Below are 22,432 nucleotides of genomic sequence, written 5' to 3' on the forward strand. Positions count from 1 at the left end.
GCGCAGTCAGGGCGTTGCGGGTATCTGGTTTGGTGGCTGCAGGATTAGGTCTCTGCTTTTTGCAGATGATGTGGTCCTGATGGCTTCATCTGGCCAGGATCTTCAGCTCTCACTGGATCGGTTCGCAGCCGAGTGTGAAGCGACTGGGATGAGAATCAGCACCTCCAAGTCCGAGTCCATGGTTCTCGCCCGGAAAAGGGTGGAGTGCCTTCTCCAAGTTGGGGAGGAGACCCTAGGGTGGTGTTTCGGGCAAGTCCGACCGGTAGGAGACCACGGGGAAGACCCAGGACACGTTGGGAAGACTATGTCTCCCGGCTGGCTAGGGAACACCTCGGGATCCCCCGGGAGGAGCTGGACGAAGTGGCTGGGGAGAGGGAAGTCTGGGCTTCCCTGCTTAGGCTGCTGCCCTCCGACCCAACCTCGGATAAGCGGAAGAAGATGGATGGATTTAACTTGGATATTGTTTTAAGTTGTTGCAGATGTTATCCTTAATTATTCTAATTTAAAAATCAGGTGTAGTGCGCAGAACGCACAGTGGTTTTTAGATCAATAGATTTGATAAGGTTCTGCTTTGACGAGCTTCTGTGGAATGGCAGCATTTGCACTTTTAGAAAGCAATGTATGTTATTCATGAAGTTTTATACCAGGAACGTTACTAGAGTTTGAATCTAGGAAACAGCTTGAGACAGCAGCATGAATTGCATAGTGATGGTGTCTTTTATTCTCATACAGATAATGAAACTTGAGATAAATATCATATGATTATCTTGTTTTACAACAAAAGCTAATATCCAAAAATGTTTTGATAATGGCACCAGTGTGGCTCATGAATGCCTGACTTGCAGTCCTGCTGCTGTCAGTAGTTGCTGAGGCAATTCCTGCTTCCTGCATCAGACTGATGAGTCACTGGTGGGACGGACAACTGCAGCAGGCAACATTGTTGTTATTGTTTTGGACTGAATGCCTTGCATAGAGGAACTAGTGACAGGTGTTGCCAGTCATTTCCACTGCAGGTATGGATCTGGAGGAGCAAGAAAACGAGCTACTTGCTATTCATAGCATTCTGAGTTCAGAGGAGTTTGTCCGGCACGGACTTAGGACTGCTGGGGAAATAAAAGTGTTGACTGAACTGCCCTCTGGCTTCCTGGTGGCACTCGGAGAGGGTAAACAAATCATTCTCGTTCAAAAGTGTGTTATTGACTTCCTGTAATGTGAGGACATGTAGATGTAGATCTTGGTTTGCAGACAGTACGACTCAGTAGAAAGAACAGGGAATCAGATTTCCCAAGAACATGTGTCATGTTTGCTTTGTCAAAGGTGACACCCGGACGCAGCACGAGATATCATTCCTTCCAGCGTTGCATCTGGCCTTTGAGTTCCCGGAGGATTATCCCTCCTCATCCCCTCCCTCCTTCACTCTCTGCTGTATCTGGCTGACACACAAACAGGTAAGCAGCATTACACACGTGTGTGTGTGTGGATTTGTTTACATGGACCACGTCAGCCATTTCCCCTGCGTCTCTCCAGCTTGCTTCTTTGGGGTCTCACCTCGTTGATCTCTATCAAGCCACTGGAGGTGACGTGGTGATCTTCTCCTGGGTACAGTTTCTAAGGGAGGATACTCTCGGATTCCTCAACATCCGTTCTCTGCTGGAACTCCCCAATGAACGCAGCAGCCCGTACAACAGCGAGGACACAATTTCCGCCTCCATCCCGGAAACCAATCAAATCCCCCTCACCTCAGGGTCCAAAGACGCCGAACGTTGTCACCTTTCAGATAATTTGATGGACAATAGTCATGAAGACTCTCGAGGAGCCGTAGCCCCCGAGTCCTGCAAATCCCGTAAGGATTCTTCCATCCCGCTTGGTGAAGAAGAAGCATGTGGAAAAGGAGCTGGAAACCTTTCAGCTTCCGACCAACCAGTCTCTGATCTCTCCCTGACTCCAGCACAAGCTCTTATGTCTGAGATATTGGTCCACGATGCAGCTCAAACACACAAGGTTTTCCAAAGCACAGTTTTTGATTGCTCAGTGTGTTTTCTGAGCTACCTGGGTTCCGAGTGTGTACGGATACAAGAGTGCGGCCATGTCTTCTGCCAGGCCTGTCTGGCTGAGTTCTGTAAGCTCCGGATAACAGAGGGAAATGTCCTTGGCGTCACCTGCGCTCAGGCAGGCTGCACAGCTTTCCCCACGCCTGACCAAGTAAGATCCCATCCTTATTTCTTAAGTATTACTCTGACATATTTGATTATCTTCTATTTTCATTTGGAAGGTGGAGAGTCTGGTGGGGGAGGAACTGTTTAGACGCTATGACCGTCTTCTTCTACAGTCTACTCTGGACTGTATGGCAGGTGTGTGGATTCAAAGAACACTCAAAATCTAGGCCTTGTTGAATCGCTATTCAATCATATAACAAAAAAATACATGAAGTTTGAACTGATCAACATTAAAGTGGACAAATACAGAGAAACCAATCTGAGCTTGAATCACATTTTACCATATCAAATAATGAACATTAAATGGAACCATTACAGCAGTGTTGTTCAACCACTGGTGTGCCGTGAGATACTCTCTGGTGTGCCGTGGGAATATATGAAATTTCACCTAATTGGCCTAAAAAAGTATTTAATGCAAACCAATAATTATATTCCACAAGAAATGTTTGTTTCAAGTTTATTCACAATACCATAGAACAATTACAATAGTAATGAATATCATTTAAGGATGTTGGTAAGTGAAAGGGTCCCCCAAATAAGCTAGAAGAAGCTTTTGGCAGGGGGTCCAGAGGACAGTATATACATGGAAAGCTGAAACATGGTGGCAAGCACAAAAAACGCTATATGATAAACACAAAATAATAGTACTAAAGCAAGCATACATGTACACACATACATTCATTCAACCATGCAAAACCCAACAGTAGTCTACCCCACATGAGGCATTAGAGAGAGGTGGTTAATAGGTAAGTTTTCAGTTTCTTTTTGAAGTTGGAGAATGAATAGAGCATCTTGAGGCGCTCATCAAGCCGGTTCCAGATCTTTGGTCCCCTGCATACAACACTTCGAGCGGTACAAGCCAGTAGACCATGAATAGATTAACGTGGACCCCCGACTTAAACAGGTTGAAAAACTTATTCGGGTGTTACCATTTAGTGGTCAATTGTACGGAATATGTACTGTACTGTGCAATCTACTAATAGAAGTTTCAATCAATCAATCCATAGACGATGTTTACCTGATATCAGATCTAAGCTACGAGTTTGTGGGCATGCTGGGGACGATAGATAGGAACCAAGCTACAGAGCCTGATATTCAGCCTGTGGATGACTTGATAGGTTAGACAAGCATTTTGATCAATATTGAACTCTGTCAGTCTTAAGAGATGATAATTATGGAATAGATGTCGAGTGGGGGCATTAAACTTGGACCATGACAGGGCCCGTATGGTTTTCTTTTGCATGGATTCTAATTGTGAAGGTAGGTAGGGAAGGTGTTACACCAGATGACATTACAGTAGTTTAGATGTGGTTCGAAGAGAGTTTTATATAGAGTAAGTAGAGCATAAAGATAGGAAGATAATGACGAAGGTGAAAGAACAGGCCAACATATTTGGATAATTTGTTTAACAGATGGCCAAATGTGCCGTTGTTGAATGTCTGCAGAGTGACCATGTAATACTCCTCCATATCAGTAGGTGGCAGCAGGTAGCTAGTTGCGGTGCAGGTCTACTTTGAGGACTTAGTGGTGCAATTGCTTCATATTTTGTCATATTTGGTCAATATACGCTACTGAGTGTCATTTGTTAACATTTTCAGTAGTGGGATTTTTAAAAAAATTACAAAAAATGTGCCTTGGCTTCAAAAAGGTTGAAAAACACTGCATTACAGGATCTGTACAGCCAGTATTTTACATACATACAATGTCAATAATTAAAGGCCTACTGAAATGAAATGTTTTTATTTAAACGGGGATAGCAGATCCATTCTATGTGTCATACTTGATCATTTCGCGATATTGCCATATTTTTGCTGAAAGGATTTAGTATAGAACGACGACGATAAAGTTCGCAACCTTTGGTCGCTGATAAAAAAAAAGGCCTTGCCTATACCGGAAGTAGCGTGACGTCACAGGAGGAAGGATTCCTCACAATTCCCCGTTGTTTACAATGGAGCGAGAGAGATTCGGACCGAGAAAGCGACGATTACCCCATTAATTTGAGCGAGGATGAAAGATTCGTGGATGAGTAACGTTAGAGTGAAGGACTAGAGAGGCAGTGCAGGGTGTATCTTTTTTCGCTCTGACCGTAACTTAGGTACAAGGGCTCATTGGATTCCACACTCTCCTTTTTCTATTGTGGATCAGGGATTTGTATTTTAAACCACCTCGGATACTATATCCTCTTGAAAATGAGAGTCGAGAACGCGAAATGGACATTCACAGTGACTTTTATCTCCACGACAATACATCGGCGAAGCTCTTTAGCTACTGAGCTAACGTGATAACATCTGGCTCAAATGCAGATAGAAACAAAATAAATAAACCCCTGACTGGAAGGATAGACAGAAGATCAACAATACTATTAAACCATGGACATGTAACTACACGGTTAATAATTCTCAGCCTGGCAAAGCTTAACAATGCTGTTGCTAACGACGCTGAAGCCAACTTAGCAACTTAGCAACCGGACCTCACAGAGCTATGATAAAAACATTAGCGCTCCACCTACGTCAGCCAGCCCTCATCTGCTCATCAACACCCGTGCTCACCTGCGTTCCAGCGATCGACGGCGCGACGAAGGACTTCACCTGATCACAGGTGCGGTTGGCGGCTAGCATCGGCTAGCACATCTGCTATCCAAGTAAGTCCTACTTGTTGTGTTGCTGCAGCCAGCCGCTAATACACCGATCCCACCTACAACATTCTTCTTTGCAGTCTTCATTGTTCATTAAACAAATTGCAAAAGATTCACCAACACAAATGTCCAGAATACTGTGGAATTTTGCGATGAAAACAGAGCAGTTTGTATGGTGACACATTGGGTACGAATACTTCCGTTGCCGTCGTGTCGTCACGCGCATACGTCATCATACATAGACGTTTCCAACCGGAAGTTTAGCGGGAAATTTAAAATGTCACTTTATAAGTTAACCCGGCCGTATTGGCATGTGTTGCAATGTTAAGATTTCATCATTGATATATAAACTATCAGACTGCGTGGTCTGCGTGGTGGTAGTGGCTTTCAGTAGGCCTTTAAACTAAAGTTTAAAAAAAAAAAAAAACTCTTACAATGCATGATTGATGCAAAAGTTTTGGGCAAAACTTCTCATTACGATTAAACAAAACTCGACTTAATAGGAATCCTATTAAATCGAGTTTTGTTTAATCTTAATCCTATTATAGGATGTATTCTGTTCCTCCTTTATTGATAATATTTATATGGTAATTATTATTCTGTGACTGTAAATTGTTTGCTTGTTTTTTTTATTGATGCTTTTATTTTTTTCTGTATTGTGTAGTTATAATTATATGCTTTTACTTGTAATTGTATTGAATTGTGGACCCCAGGAAGACTAGTGGGTTGTTGAGGCAACCAGCTAATGGGGATCCTTAATAAAAATCAAAAAAATCAAATCAACTAATTGGTTTCAGCACTACAGGTGAACCTCCAAAAGTTAGAATATCGTGCAAAGGTATGTTTGCGGCAATTAGATCTAAAAGGTGAAACTAATATGACAAAGTCTCATAACATGCAACTCCAGCTATTTCAAGCCTTCTTTTGATATCATTTTGATGACTGTGGATTACATTTTATGTCAACTTCAATGGAACATTTTGGGAAATCTGGGGTTTTAAAAACTGTAAACCAAGATACATTGATATTATACCAAGGTCTTGACATATTTCACTGTTTGTAATGAGTTTATATAGTATCAAATATTAGTTTAACATTCAAAGTTAAATTGAATGAAGTTTTGCATGATATTTAATGTGTTGTGTTTCACCTGTATAACACTAATGTGAATATTCTTTTCAAATGCAATAAACTTTTATTTCTCATAACTGTAGTAATTTTGACCACTATAACTGGAAGGTCAAGCGTTCATCTTCCAGAATGATATCAGCCTTATAAGCTGCAGACGCGCACATCCGGCAGGTTATTTTTGGTTGCAGATAAGCGAGTAAGTTGTAACTTGAATGTGTCATGTGGTGTTTCGTCAGATGTCATTTACTGTCCACGGACCACCTGTGGATCGCCGGTCATTCTGGAGGAAGCCAGCAGGGTGGCGCTCTGCTCTGTCTGTGGCTTTGCCTTCTGTGTTACCTGCAAGAAGACTTACCATGGAAGAGATGACTGCAGGGTGAGGGGGAAGCCTCAAACAGATGACCCACAGCAAGGCGATGCAGACCTCCCCCAGTCAGTTGGTAGGTCTTATATTATAGTTTTAACAACTACTAAGGCATTTTCTGCAGTGATTGTTTGTTTTCGGCCTATTTCTTTTGTCAGTTTGAAAAAATAAAATAACACCAGTGAGCAATACAGATGCACTATATTGCCAAAAGTATTTGGCCACCTGCCTTGACTCACATATGAACTTGAAGTGCCATCCCATTCCTAACCCATAGGGTTCAATATGACACCTTTTGCAGCTATTACAGCTTCAACTCTTCTGGGAAGGCTGTCCACAAGGTTGCGGAGTGTGTTTATAGGAATTCTCCACCATTCTTCCAAAAGCGCATTGGTGAGGCCACACACTGACGTTGGTGGAGAAGGCCTGGCCCTCAGTCTCCGTTCTAATTCATCCCAAAGCTGTTCTATCGGGTTCAGGTCAGGACTCTGTGCAGGCCAGTCAAGTTGAAGAGGAAGGGGCCCGCTCTAAACTGTTCCCACAAGGTTGGGAGCATGGAATTGTCCAAAATGTTTTGGTATCCTGGAGCATTCAAAGTTCCTTTCACTGGAACTAAGGGGCCAAGCCCAACTCCTGAAAGACCAACCCCATACCATAATTCCTCCTCCACCAAATTTCACACTCGGCACGATGCAGTCCGTAATGTAGCGTTCTCCTGGCAACCTCAGAACCCAGACTCATCCATCAGATTGCCAGATGGAAAAGTGTGATTCATCAGTCCAGAGAAGGCGTCTCCACTGCTCTAGAGTCCAGTGGTGACGTGCTTTACACCACTGCATCCCACGCTTTGCATTGGACTTGGTGATGTATGGCTTAGATGCAGCTGCTCGGCCATGGAAACCCATTCCACGAAGCTCTCTGCGTACTGTACGTGGGCTAATTGGAAGGTCACATGAAGTTTGGAGCTCTGTAGCAACTGACTGTGCAGAAAGTCTTTGCACTATGCTGACCTCTCTGTCAGTTTACGTGGTCTACCACTTGGTGGCTGACTTGCTGTTGTTCCCAAACTCTTCACTTTTCTTATAATAAAGCCGACAGTTGACTTTGGAATATTTAGGAGAGAGGACATTTCACGACTGGATTTGTTGCACAGGTGGCATCCTATGACAGTTCCACGCTGGAAATCACTGAGAGCGGCCCATTCTTTCACAAATGTTTGTAGAAACAGTCTCCATGCCTAAGTGCTTGATTTGATACACCTGTGGCCGGGCCAAGTGATTAGAACACCTGATTCTCATCATTTGGATGGGTGGCCAAATACTTTTGGCAATATAGTGTACGTCCACTGCATAGGATGCTGGTCCTCAAGAGATTTTATTTTCTTCTTTGCATCATTTTTGTACCTCCAGCTTTTCGATCAATGTACGTAGCTTACTAAGTATACATAGCATGTGTAATGTTGTCATGTGTGTCAGTGGGTTTGACGGCTCTCTGGGATGACTATGCCAGTGGTAGCAAACGAAGGCAGCGCCAGCTGGAGAGCAAGTACGGTCGAAAGATTCTGCTCAGCACTCTGGAGGAGTTCCTCTCCGAGGACTGGATTGCGTTCAACAGCAAAAATTGTCCGTACTGCTTCTGCACAATACAGGTACTGTACTTGTACTTTCATGAGCTCTGTGTTTCATCTAAAAAAAAAACTTTTTTTTGAAAGCATTTGTGTTTTTGTGTTGCAGAAAGACAAAGGGTGCAATGTGATGACGTGCACAAGGTGCCAGCGATTGTTCTGCTGGGCCTGCTTGGGCAAGCTTTCCTATCAAAATATTGGCAAACACTTTGAGCAAGGTGCTTGTACGCTGTACCAGTATAACGTCTGACCGACAGTCTCAGAAGGACACAAGTAGGCCATAACTCAAGTACACATCAGTCTGGAAGCATTTTGAAATAGGGATTGCATTGTAACAGCCACTAGTGGGAGCTAAATCACTTATTTCTAATAGTTTACAATCGAGCAGAGCTTCTCTATTATTTTTGTCATGCCCCTTTGGGAACATTCTTTTTTTCATGACCCCTCTAAATTGAAATACCTGAACATTTTTACAGTATTTATTCATCCATACAAACCAATCTGAGTTGCTGGCACCAGCACATACAGTCGTGGTCAAAAGTTTACATACACTTGTAAAGAACATCATGTCATGGCTGTCTTCAGTTTCCAATCATTTCTACAACTCTTATTTTGTTGTGATGTAGTGATTGGAGCACATACTTGGTGGTCACACAAAACATTCATGAAGTTTGCTTCTTTTATGAATTTATTATGGGTCTACTGAAAATGTGAGCAAATGTGCTGGGTCAATAAAAAGGTAGCAACATAGACAAAAAAAGGTAGCAACATAGACAAAAAAAAGGTACCACCAAGACAAAAACAAAGGTATCAACATATACAAAAAAAGATACCAACACAGACAAAAAAGAGGTAGCAACATAGACAAAAAAAAGGTACCAACCTAGACAAAAAAAAGGTACCAACACAGACAAAAAGAAGGTACCAACAAAGACAAAAAAAAGGTAACAACACAGACAAAAAAAAGGTACAAACACACGCAAAAAAAGGTACCTAACAAAACACAGGTACCAACACAGGCAAAAAAAAAGACAGCAACATAGACCAAAAAAGGTACCAACATAGACAAAACAAAATGTACCAACACAGGTAAAAAAAAGGTACCAACATAGACAAAAAAAAGGTACCAACATAGACAAAAAAAAGGTACCAACACAGGCAAAAAAAAGGTACCAACACAGGCAAAAAAAAGGTACCCTCATAGGCAAAAAAAGGTACCAACACAGGCAAAAAAAGGTACCAACTAAGATTTAAAAAAAAGGTACCAACACAGGCAAAAAGAAGGTACCAACAAAGACAAAAAAAGGTAACAACACAGACAAAAAAAAGGTACCTAACGAAACACAGGTACCAACACAGGCAAAAAAAAGACAGCAACATAGACCAAAAAAGGTACCAACATAGACAAAACAAAATGTACCAACACAGGTAAAAAAAGGTACCAACATAGACAAAAAAAAGGTACCAACATAGACAAAAAAAGGTACCAACACAGGCAAAAAAAGGTACCAACACAGGCAAAAAAAGGTACCAACTAAGATTTTTAAAAAAAAAAGGTACCAACACAGGCAAAAAAAAGTAGCAACAAAGACAAAAAAAAGGTAGAAACATACACCAAAAAAAGGTACAAACAAAGACAAAAAAAGGTACCAACACAGACAAAAAAAGGTACCAACAAAGTCAAAAAAAGGTGCCAACACAGGCAAAAAAAGGTAGCAACACAGACAAAAAAAGGTACCAACGAAAAAAAAAAAGGTACCAACTGAGGGGGAAAAAAAGGTACCAACACGGACAAAAAAAAGGTACCAACACAGGCAAAAAAAAAAGGTACCAACACAGGCAAAAAAAAGGTACCAACACAGGCAAAAAAAGGTACCAACATAGACCAAAAAAAGGTACCAACCTAGACAAACAAAGGTACCAACAGAGACAAAAAAAGGTACCAAAGACTATAAAAATGGGACCCGTTTCCCTCCCTGCTTGGCACTCAGCATCAAGGGTTGGAGTTGGGGGTTAAATCACCAAAATGATTCCCGGGCGCGGCGCCGCTGCTGCCCACTGCTCCCCAAGGGGATGGGTCAAATGCAGAGGACAAATTTCACCACATCTAGTGTGTGTGTGACAATCATTGGTACTTTAATCTTAATCTTTAACACAGGCAAAAAAAAGCTACCAACAGACCAAAAAAAAGGTACCAACAAAGACAAAAAAATTCAGTTTTGCATAATAGGTCCCCTGTTAATTAAAGCCAGTATAAGTCCATTCCAGAGGGTTAATAATAAATCTGTTAGTTTGTTCATACCTAGCATTGTTTTCTATTTGAGTAATTTCACTTGATCCAAATAAAAATATTCATTTTAATATGAATAAATAACATTTCTGGAGGACTACTTCATGGTAAACTCTTAATTTCAGGAAACGAGACAGGAAACACAAACTATTTTCCAGTATTCAAAGTGGTTTAAATTAATATTTTTAATTGTATTTGTTAAATATGCAACCAGATCAATGTGCAAGACACTTTGCTTAGCAATAATAATAAATAAAAAAAGGTCATATGTATTACACCATTCCTTCTTGGCACGCAAATGGCTCCAAGTCCATGGCCCGGCTCTCATGCAAAGGAGGTAAGTACCGTGGTGGCCTCATGCAGTGTCAAGTCTTCCCAACAACTAATAATAATAAAGAACCACATCTGTGGCCTTTTTCCACACAGCGTTTGTAACACCTCTGGCCCTCCGACATGCTGCCAACTCCTGGAAGAAATGCTTGCTTGTCCCCTCACAGGCCACCGTGCTCAGTGAGTAAAACAACAGCTCAGCAGTTTCTTCTCCCTCCATTGCTCATCTTGTAGTCTCCCTGCAGCGCCTCGGCCCTTAAAGTCCCTCATAGTGAGCCAAGACATCCTCACAGCAGTTATTGTGTATTTTGTAGAGTGCGCGACACTTCTACTTCTTCTGGGGACCAGGGTTCCTGGTTCGATCCCCAACCTTCATCACGTCCGTTGTGTCCTTGAGCAAGACACTTCACCCTTGCTCCTGATGATAACCTCATGGTTAGCACCTTGCATGGCAGCTCCCGCCATCATCAGTGTGTGAATGTGTGTGTGAATGGGTGAATGTGGAAATAGTGTCAAAGCGCTTTGAGTACCTTGAAGGTAGAAAAGTGCTAAACAAGTATAACCCATTTACCATTCTACACTAAAATGGTTGAAATTAGAGATGTCCGATAATGGCTTTTTTGCCGATATTCCGATATTGTCCAACTTTTAATTACCGATTCCGATATCAACCGATACCGATATATACAGTCATGGAATTAACACATTATTATGCCTAAAAAAAAGTACCAACATAGACAAAAAAAGGGTACCAACATAGACAAAAAAAGGTACCAACACAAGCAAAAAAAAGGTAGCAACTTAGACCAAAAAAAAGGTACTAACTCAGACAAAAAAAGGTACCAACACAGACAAAAAAAAGGTACCAACAGAGACAAAAAAGGTACCAACGAAAACCAAAAAAGAGGTACCAACTCAGGGGGGAAAAAAAGTGTAACCCATTTACCATTCTACACTAAAATGGTTGAAATTAGAGATGTCCGATAATGGCTTTTTTGCAGATATCCGATATTCCGATATTGTCCAACTCTTAATTACCGATTCCGATATCAACCGATACCGATATATACAGTCGTGGAATTAACACATTATGCCTAAAAAAAGGTACCAACATAGACAAAAAAGGTACCAACACAGGCAAAAAAAAGGTAGCAACACAGACAAAAAATGGTACCAACACAGACAAAAAAAAAGGTACCAACATAGACAAGAAAAGGTACCAAAACAGGCAAAAAAAGGTACCAACACAGACAAAAAAAAGGTACCAACACAGGCAAAAAAAGGTAGCAACATAGGCAAAAAAAAAGGTAGCAACATAGGCAAAAAAAGGTACCAACACAGACAAAAGGTACCAACACAGACAAAAAAAAAGGTACCAACATAGACAAAAAAAAAGGTACCAACATAGACAAAAAAAGGTACCAAAACAGGCATAAAAAGGTAGCAACACAGACAAAAAAAGGTACCAACGAAAACCAAAAAAAAGGTACCAACTCAGGGGAAAAAAAAGTATAACCCATTTACCATTCTACACTAAAATGGTTGAAATTAGAGATGTCCGATAATGGCTTTTTTGCCGATATCCGATATTCCGATATTGTCCAACTCTTAATTACCGATTCCGATATCAACCGATACCGATATATACAGTCGTGGAATTAACACATTATTATGCCTAAAAAAAGGTACCAACATAGACAAAAAAAGGTACCAACACAGGCAAAAAAAAAGGTAGCAACACAGACAAAAAAAGGTACCAACATAGACAAGAAAAGGTACCAAAACAGGCAAAAAAAAGGTACCAACACAGACAAAAAAAGGTACCAACACAGGCAAAAAAAAAAAGGTAGCAACATAGGCAAAAAAAGGTACCAACACAGACCAAAAAAAAGGTACCAACACAGACAAAAAAAAAAGGTACTAACATAGACAAAAAAAAAAAAGGTACCAACATAGACCAAAAAAGGTACCAAAACAGGCAAAAAAAGGTAGCAACACAGACAAAAAAAGGTACCAACGAAAACCAAAAAAAAGGTACCAACTCAGGGGGGGAAAAAGTATAACCCATGTACCATTCTACACTAAAATGGTTGAAATTAGAGATGTCCGATAATGGTAACATGCCTCAAAACAGCAGCTTGGAATTTGGGACATGCTCTCCCTGAGAGAGCATGAGGAGGTTGAGATGGGCGGGGTTGAGGTGGGGTTTTGGGTAGCAGGGGGTGTATATTGTAGCGTCCCGGACGAGTGCTGCAAGGGGTTCTGGGTATTTGTTCTGTTGTGTTTATGTTGTGTTACGGTGCGGATGTTCTCCCGAAATGTGTTTGTCATTCTTGTTTGGTGCGGGTTCACAGTGTGGCGCATATTTGTAACAGTGTTAAAGTTGTTTATACGGTCACCCTCAGTGTGACCTGTATGGCTGTTGACCAAGTATGCATTGCATTCACTTGTGTGTGTGTGGAAAGCCGTAGATATTATGTGACAGGGCCGGCACGCAAAGGCAGTGCCTTTAAGGTTTATTGGCGCTCTGTACTTCTCCCTACGTCCGTGTACACAGCGGCGTTTTTAAAAAGTCATACATTTTACTTTTTGAAACCGATACCGATAATTTCCGATATTACATTTTAAAGCATTTATCAGCCGATAATATCGGCAGTCCGATATTATCGGACATCTCTAGTTGAAATCATTTGACTGGCCTTTGAGCAAAGAAGCAAACTGAGAATGCTAATTAAATGTGTGTTTTAGCTGTAAATAACACAGTAAAGTGGCAAAAGACTATAAACACCATTAATTATAATTGGTTGTGTTTTGTTTGTTTTTCTCAACACAGGTACAGTGGCGCTCACAAGTCCACATGCACTCATCATGAAGTCATATTCACTTAAAATGATTCTACAATGTATCATTAACTTTAACTCAAAATCAGGGGTGTCAAACGTACGGTTTTATCCGGCCCGCGCGATGACTTTGCCAAGTATTCAACTCATCAGGTTTCATTGGGTTGAGTTTTTCCTTGCCCTGATGTGGGATCCGAGCCCAGGATGTCGTCGTGGCTTGTGCAGCCCTTTGAGACACTCGTGATTTAGGGCTATATAAGTAAACATTGATTGATTCTGGCTGAGCTTGTCAATAAGTTAATATTGGATGGAATAATATCAGTACTTTTACAATAGTCCAATAAGATCAGGATAAAGAATAATCTCTGACTATGTTGCATTATTGTGACTAACTTCTTTGACCACTTTCTTGTGTAACCGTCACATTTTGTCCTCGTGATATTTACAGTATAATAGCTCAACATAATCTAATTTTTCCTGCACTATATCTCTTAATAAGTTGTAATACTATTGACTTAAACCTTGTTCTGTGCAGAATAGAGCAGGAATATAGAAAACCAGTTTAACTACACTGCCTGAAGATGACTCTTGATTCCAAAGAAGGCACAAACAAGGTCAGTCAAAGAACCGCTGAGGGTCAGCGAAGGCCGACAGATTCATGTCACATGGGTCGTATTCCTGCCACGTGATTGGTTGTGCTTTGGATTTGATCTGATTGGTGCACAAGATGAGCGCAGTCTGCATCCGCATGCATTCGTCCTCCTCGTCTTCTGAAAGACCTTTTTTTTTAATTCACCTCCATCCTGAGTTAGAATTAAAAAACAAAAAAACGGACCAGAAATATAATATTTCACTTGAATAATTTAGATTTCAATTTTCTTGGTGGACCCCAAAAATGCTACAACACTAATCCCTCAGGAAAAATGCCCCTACTTTGGTCGCATGTTGTCCCTCGGCCTATCTTCTTCTTAGCTGTAGCCCAGGTTCTCCATCTCGTTGCGGTACCTTAACTCCGACACTTTTGCTTTGTGTTGCTTGCTTTCCAGATGCTGTCTGAAGTCCGCTTCCTGTTCTGCCCCGCAGTTGCACATGGAGCAGTAGAACTGTCCGCTGGGGGTCACACACATGGCTAGATCTCGAGGGATCCGCTGCCTCGGTCTTGGGTTGTAATATGGCCCTAGACAAAATACAGAATGGAGGAAAGTTAGCCAGTAATAACCAGTGTTGGGACTAACGCGTTACAAAGTAACTAGTAATCTAACGCGTTATTTTATATATTTTTATATTCAGTAACTCAGTCACTGTTACTACATGATGCGTTACTGCGTTATTTTACGTTATTTTTTATGTAGTATCGGCTAGAAACTGAAGATATGAGTGTGTTTTATTGGAGCGCTGCAGTGTCGTCCTTCTGAATGTTCTTGTGTCACAAGCCAGAGAAGAGGCCCGCCGCGCGCTTTGTGTGTGTGTGTGTGTGTGTGTGTGTGTGTGTGTGTGTGTGTGTGTGTGTGTGTGTGTGTGTGTGTGTGTGTGTGTGTGTGTGTGTGTGTGTGTGTGTGTGTGTGTGTGTGTGTGTGTGTGGGGAGGGGGGGGAAGAGGAGGCGTGTCTGTGTTTACTAACAACGGAGCCGCAGTCGAGTTTCTTAACATGGAGATATTCTCACTACTTTTCTTTTGTCGAGCACAAAGAAAAGAACATTTTAGTTAAATGTAAGTTGTGTCTTGGATCAAAGATCCCGTCTACTGCCCAAAACAGCAATTCAAATCTGCTGAAACAGCTACCAAAACAACATGCTTCGACTTTGATTTGATTGAAACTTTTATTAGTAGATAGTACAGTACATATTCCGTACAATTGACCACTAAATGGTAACACCCGAATAACTTTTTCAACTTGTTTAAGGTATACTCAATTCATGGTACAAATATATACTATCAGCATAATAAGTCATCACACAAGTTAATCATCAGAGTATATACATTGAATTATTTACATTATTTACAATCCGGGGGTGGGGGGCTAGTAAAGAGAGACACACTTCACCTCCACCTCCAACAGCGGCTGGATTTTAACAGAGGCACTGCTAGCCAGGACAACATTGATAGAGCCATTGCAGCGTATGTGCTAGAAGACATGCAGGCTGTTTCTACAGTGGAGTCACCCGCTTTCAGGCAGTTTATTAGCATGATAGCGGGCGTCAAATGGCAAATGGCACCTGGACAGTGAGCACATAAACATGGAAAGCAAGCTAAAGAAAACACTCCAAACTCTGCCTCTGCTCATCATTCATCACTGAAGGTACACACTCTGTCAATTCTCTTATACACTCTTTCATTCTAGACTTCTAGAGTGTTTGATTATCACATCACTCTAAATGTATAGACTATAGAGTTCACAAACATAAAGAGGGATGCTAGTGGGCCAGGCCAATCTTTCCTTATCTCTAAACTAAAACTGGGGAACTGTGTAGAGTGTTCTGGGCTTCAGTACAGTGTTGATCTCATGAAGACATGATTTTATTTCACAATTCCTTGAGAGAAAAAAAGGCCTGGTTAGGCTTTCTGTATGTCGTGTGTGCCTTCCTTGGTTTACAGCTATGTTGTTATTATGCTGTTTGTTATGTATGTTATGTTGCAGCTATTTAAAATAGTTTTGACAATTTGTTCTGGCCTGAAATAAATTGGCCCTTTTTCAACATATCTTTGTCTTTGTGTGTTGTATGTAGAGCACATTGTGATGCATGTCAAGTTGATCAACACATTGTATTATTCTCCAGTGCAATAACAGTACTGGAATGAAGGCTAAAAGGGCATTAATGGGAGCTTTTAAAAAAAAAAAAAAAAAAGTAACAAAATAGTTACTTTTCACAGTAACGCATTACTTTTTGGTGTAAGTAACTGAGTTAGTAACTGAGTTACTTTTGAAATAAAGTAACTGTAACTAGTTTTCAGTAACTAACCCAACACTGTAAATAACGATATTTGCCGTTTCTCCTCCCGGTATTGTGGCCGTTTTCAAGATCTGCATATATTGTGCATATTATTGAAGACAGACGCAAAAGGTACTGCACGCCATATTAGACGCAATCCACTTTGCACACGTTTATTAGATCAGCTTTGTGTGTGCTATAAAGTTTGCCCGTGTTTTAGTACACGCAAACCTTTAGTGAATTGGCCCTTTGTGTTCTTGCACGGTCAACATTCCCATACAGCAGTCTCAGCAGTTCAATAGTCAACAGTTGGATGAAATACAAAGCATGGAACATATGACTGTGTCATGGTGGGAGGCAGTGGTGAGTTTTTACCTTGCAACGAGGTAAGAAGCTGAGGGCTACGACGACTTTTCACCAGTCTGTACTCGCTGCTGTCTTTCCTGCTCCGTCTCGGGGTCACTTCGCCACTCCCGTCCCTAAAAACAAAACATCTATAGTGATACTTCAGCCGTCCCGTGGACATGACAAATGAAAGGAGTTGTGGTGGGAATGGTACATCAATGCATGTACAAAAACCCCACGGCAGACCTGCCGACTGTACGCATTTTTCCTACCCAGTACTCAATTTCTTGCATTTGGCCGCTTTCAGTTTCGAGTTCGGTCTCTTGAGTCGACTGTCGTGGGAAAAAAAGTCATAAAATTTGTCGCCAGCAGTGACGTAATGCTCTATTTTCGATGCACAAGTAGGGATGGGAATCGAAAACCTGTTCCTGTTCAGAACCGGTTCCCAGTGTATCTGTTAGAATAATTATGTATAAGTTATCACACAACTCTTATGCTTAAAAGGCCTACTGAAAGCCACTACTAGCGACCACGCAGTCTGATAGTTTATATATCAATGATGAAATCTTAACATTGCAACACATGCCAATACGGCCGGGTTAACTTATAAAGTGACATTTTAAATTTCCCGCTAAACTTCCGGTTGAAAACGCCGTTGGATGATGACGTATGCGCGTGACGTAGCCGTGTATTTACATGTTCATGGTTTAATAGTATTGTTGATTTCCTGTCTATCCTTCCAGTCAGGGGTTTATGTATTTTGTTTCTATCTGCATTTGAGACCGAGGCTATCACGTTAGCTCCATAGCTAAGTTAGCTTCAATAGCGTCGTTAGCAACACAATGTTAACCTTCGCCAAGCTGGAAAGCATTAACCGTGTATTTACATGTGCCTGGTTTAATAGTATTGTTGATCTTCTGTCTATCCTTCCAGTCAGGGATTTATTTATTTTGTTTCTATCTGCAGTTAAGCCCGATGCTATCACGTTAGCTCCGTAGCTAAAGTGTTTCGTCGATGTATTGTCGTGGAGATAAAAGTCACTGTGAATGTCCATTTCGCGTTGTCGACTCTCATTTTCAAGAGGATATAGTATCCGAGGTGGTTTAAAATACAAATCCGTGATCCACAATAGAAAAAGGAGAGAGTGTGGAATCCAGTGAGCCAGCTTGTACCAAAGTTACGGTCAGAGCAAAAAAAGATATGTCTTGCACTGCATTGTAGTCATTCACTCTAACGTTCCTCATCCACAAATCTTTCATCTTCGCTCAAATTAATGGGGTAATCGTCGCTTTCTCGGTCCGAATCTCTCTAGCTGCATTGTAAACAATAGGAAAATGTGAGGAGCTGTTCAATTGACTACGTCACGCTACTTCCGGTAGGGGCAAGGCTTTTTTTTTTATCAGATACCAAAAGTTGCGATCTTTAACGTCGTTGTTCTCTACTAAATCCTTTCAGAAAAAATATGGCAATAACGCGAAATGATCAAGTATGACACATAGAATGGATCTGCAATCCCCGTTTAAATAAAAAAAATTAATTTCAGTAGGCCTTTAAAGGCTGTTGCTATAGTTATTATCAATTGTGCTGAAGTTGTACTTTTCTATCTGTGCAAAGGGACAATTGCGAGTCTCGCATCAGTGTTTGTGTCCAGACTTGGCCTGCTGACTGCCAAGGGCGAACATCGAGTGCCGTGACGCAGTCAGAGCAGATACAGGGCGATATCACGAGTGTCAGCACATTTGCATTTCATGAATAGTCATATATTGTGTCTAACTGGGGCTGCTGAGATTACCCCCCCTTCCTTCAGAGGCAGCCTCAGCGACTTAACCAGGGACCTCCCAAATAAATAGAGGAGCACGTGGACCGGACCTTAGAGTGTAAGTTGGAACATGTAACTAAGAGTACAGCCCCAAACGTCTCTCCCCATTGAGCCAAATTGAACTCTGTCTCTGCATGATTCCTTGCTTCTTGTCTGTTTAATAGATGTCATCAGTGTTTGAACCTGACAGTATCAATTCCTTGGCAGTAACACTAGCACGTCATCTAAATACAACAGGTATTAACTCAGCATTTCAGAATTGAAATGAATGCCTTCTCATTTAGGCTCTCTTGGTTGCTTTGTTGGGTCTGCTCCTTTCTCTGGCCATGTTCCCCCCCACCCCAGCGTAGGATGGCGTGGAATATGTGTGTATATGTTGTTGGTTTTTTTGGGGTTTTACTTTTGTGGCTGTGTGTAGAAGTGTCTGGTTGCATCAGCTCTGCTCTTTTAATGTCCTTTGTGTTCTTTGATGCTTCACACTCGGCTGTGAACCGATCCAGTGAGAGCTGAAGATCTTGGCCAGATGAAGCCATCAGGACCACATCGTCTGCAAAAAGCAGAGACCAAGTCCTGCAGCCACCAAACCGGATCCCCTCAACGCCCCTGACTGCGCCTAGAAATTCTGTCCATAAAAGTTATGAACAGAATGGGTGACAAAGGGCAGCCTTGGCGGAGTCCAACACTCGCTGGAAACGGGTCCGACTTACTGCCGGCAATGCGGACCAAGCTCTGACACTGATCATACAGGGAGCGGACACATTTTGAACACATTCAACAATACCGCGATAATAATGACAACCGTCTTCATTTTGGTCACCATAATTCATGTGACCCAATAACACGTCCGTCACGAACAAAACAGCATAGTGTGGACGTACATGTTGATGTTCTGCTGAGCCTCGGCGAGCCGCAGTTTCTTTGCATGGTTCTTGCCCTGGTAGTGAGCCTGCGCGACTGACTGCGAGCTGAAGGAGGCGTCACACAGCTTGCAGTAATCATTCTCTGTGGCCAAAATGACCCGGGTGGGCCCCTTATACAGAGCCTGCAGACACGGGACAGAGCAAACTGAAACGGCAGAAAGAACAATCTAGAAGACAGATGACGTGGCACAAATGCAATAAGTCAAACTACTCCATAGAGAAGGGGTGTCCAAGCTTTTTCAGGGGCCATTTTTACATTTTTAATTGTCAAAACCAATTCAATATATACAGTTGTGGTCAAAAGTGTACATACACTTGTAAAGAACATCATGTCATGGCTGTCTGACTTTCCAATCATTTCTACAACTCTTATTTTTTTGTGATGTAGTGATTGGAGCACATACTTGTTGGTCACAAAAAAACATTCATGAAGTTTGCTTCTCTAATGAATTTATTATGGGTCTACTGAAAATGGGTCAAAAGTATACATACAGCAATGTTAATATTTGCTTACATGTCCCTTGGCAAGTTTACCTGCAATAAGGCGCTTTTGGTAGCCATCCACAAGCTTCTGCTGGAATTTTTGACCACAGAATTGGTGCAGTTCAGCTAAATTTGTTGGTTTTCTGACATGGACTTGTTTCTTCAGCATTGTCCACACGTTTAAGTCAGGACTTTGGGAAGGCCATTCTGAAACCTTCATTCTAGCCTGATTTAGCCATTCCTTTACCACTTTTGATGTGTGTTTGGGGTCATTGTCCTGTTGGAACACCCAACTGCGCCCAAGACCCAACCTCCGGGCTGATGATTTTAGCTTGTCCTGAAGAATTTGGAGGTAATCCTCCTTTTTCATTGTCCCATTTACTCTCTGTAAAGCACCAGTTCCATTGGCAGCAAAACAGTCCCAGAGCATAATACTACCACCACCATGCTTGACGGTAGGCATAGTGTTCCTGGGATTAAAGGCCTCACCTTTTCTCCTCCAAACATATTGCTGGGTATTGTGGCCAAACAGCTCCATTTTTGTTTCATCTGACATCACATGGACAAAGATAAGACCTTCTGGAGGAAAGTTCTGTGGTCAATTAAAACAAAAATGGAGCTGTTTGGCCACAATACCCAGCAATATGTTTGGAGGAGAAAAGGTGCAGCCTTTAATCCCAGTAACACCATCCCTACCGTCAAGCATGGCGGTGGTAGTATTATGCTCTGGACCTGTTTTGCTGCCAATGGAACTGCTGCTTTACACTTCCGCCTCACACTTTCAAGCCCTATTTCAACCAGTACTGTATACTGAATGTTTTGGCCACATTGACATTACACACAGTTTGAACGGTAACACTGTGTTTGAATATTTAATGAAGTGATTCTTTGACAAACCGCTAGATCCGGGTTTGGCAACCGCATGCGCCTCTTTAGCGCCGCCCTAGTGGCTCCCTGGAGCTTTTTTTTTTTTTTAAAAAGGGTTAAAATGGAAGAAGATAGGGGAAAATATATGTTTTTTGTTTTAAAATTGTTTCTGTAAATGGTAAATGGGTCGTACTTGTATAGCGCTTTTCTACCTTTTTAAGGAACTCAAAGCGCTTTGACACTATTTTCCACATTCACCCATTCACACATTCACACACTGATGACTGTAGGAGGACAAACATGACACAAACCTTCCTAATTGTTAGAAATCCCACTGTTTATATTAAACATGCTTCACTACTACTACGTCCTACTAATTTCGACGGACCTTGAACTCATCGTAGTTTGTTTACATGTACAACTTTCTCCGACGCTGCCACAGAAAGACGTGTTTTAAGCCACTCCGTTGTCTCATTTTGCCCACCAAAATTTTTATGCTGTGCGTGACTGCACAAAGGTGAGCTTTGTTACTGTTATTGACTTGTTGGAGTGCTAATCAGGCATATTCGATGCTAACATGCTATCTAAGCTAGCTGTGTGTACATATTGCATCATTTTGTAGGTATATTTGAGCTAATTTCATTTAATTTACTTAATGGCAACACTAAATTGGCCCTAGTGTGTGAATGTTGTCTATCTGTGTTGGCCCTGCGATGAGGTGGCGACTTGTCCGGGGTGTACCCCGCCTTCCGCCCAAATGCAGCTGGGATAGGTAGAAAAATGGATGGATGTCCTCTGTGTATTTCATTTATATTTGCATGACACATTATTTGTCTGTAATATTGGCCGCATGTCTGATAGTTGTTTGTGTGCCGTGTTGTTCCAGACCACAGCAAACGTTACCCAGCTCGCAGAGATTGTAATAAATCCATTAGAAGAAGACAACCTGTTTACTTTAACTTGGACACATCTATAAAAAACATGTAGAATAAATATTACATTTCAACATTTCTGTCAACGAAGTCTTGCGTCAGCCTTCGACATAGTCATTTTGATAGTAGGCTATTATAGCTAATATAATGGATGGATGGATAGACACTTACATCATGTGTTGCCTTCATTATAACACTTATATTATACTTATACTTTTATTTTTAGCGGCTACAGACAGATTTTGTTTTTTGTATTTTTGGTCCAGTATGGCTCTTTGAACAGTTTGGGTTACTGACCTCTGCACTAGTTTGAGAATCCCTGTTCTATAGTGCTCCACTAAGTGCTATTTATAGAATGACATCAGGCAGGTACTGTATATGGTCCACATGAAGCCCACTGACGGTGTTATTACCCGACCGCCTCCTCAGAGAAATCTAACTTCTGTTGGCAGATTGTCTACTTCAGCAGCCGCGCACACACACCATTAAAAGTGGGTCACTCGGTACGTTGTTATCGTGTCTTACCAGCCTTGCGGTATCGCTCTCATTGGATCCTGAGATGAGGTTTGTCTGGCCAGCCACCTCCAGGACCTCTGGGATCCTGATGGCTGGTGGCTGTTGGCTGCCGGCGTAGAAGTTTCGCAACTTCTTACTGTGGTTCTTCCCCTGCAGGGAGAAAAGAGCATTGCAGTTCCAAATGATTCAA

General features: G+C 41.7%; 2 protein-coding genes across 3 annotated transcripts in view; one reads left to right on the forward strand and one right to left on the reverse strand.

Moving 5' to 3' along the window:
- The first annotated feature begins 423 nt into the window (after positions 1–423).
- LOC133635411 (E3 ubiquitin-protein ligase RNF14-like) lies at positions 424–11,937 on the forward strand. Of its 2 annotated transcripts, none has more exons than XM_062028589.1 (7): positions 424–1,163; positions 1,318–1,448; positions 1,528–2,202; positions 2,273–2,351; positions 6,219–6,422; positions 7,822–7,994; positions 8,080–11,937. In XM_062028589.1, exons 1-7 carry the CDS (start codon positions 1,016–1,018, stop codon positions 8,218–8,220), a joined length of 1,551 nt encoding a protein of 516 aa, XP_061884573.1. In that variant the 5' UTR covers positions 424–1,015; the 3' UTR covers positions 8,221–11,937. The 2 variants fall into 2 exon arrangements, with proteins under 2 accessions (XP_061884573.1, XP_061884574.1); XM_062028590.1 differs by having other exon boundaries at positions 7,856–7,994.
- The window catches only part of zmat3 (zinc finger, matrin-type 3), a 52,253-nt gene continuing 39,978 nt past the window's right edge, over positions 10,158–22,432 (reverse strand). The window contains exons 3-6 of the mRNA XM_062027636.1: positions 22,252–22,392; positions 19,403–19,566; positions 16,736–16,839; positions 10,158–14,607 (exon numbers count right to left, since the gene is read on the reverse strand). Of these exons, the coding sequence (XP_061883620.1) occupies positions 14,399–14,607; positions 16,736–16,839; positions 19,403–19,566; positions 22,252–22,392 (618 nt within the window). The 3' untranslated portion in view covers positions 10,158–14,398. The remainder of the gene's footprint in view (positions 14,608–16,735; positions 16,840–19,402; positions 19,567–22,251; positions 22,393–22,432) is intronic.

This window comes from Entelurus aequoreus, linkage group LG19, assembly GCF_033978785.1.
Source record: "Entelurus aequoreus isolate RoL-2023_Sb linkage group LG19, RoL_Eaeq_v1.1, whole genome shotgun sequence".
Lineage (NCBI taxonomy): Eukaryota > Metazoa > Chordata > Actinopteri > Syngnathiformes > Syngnathidae > Entelurus > Entelurus aequoreus.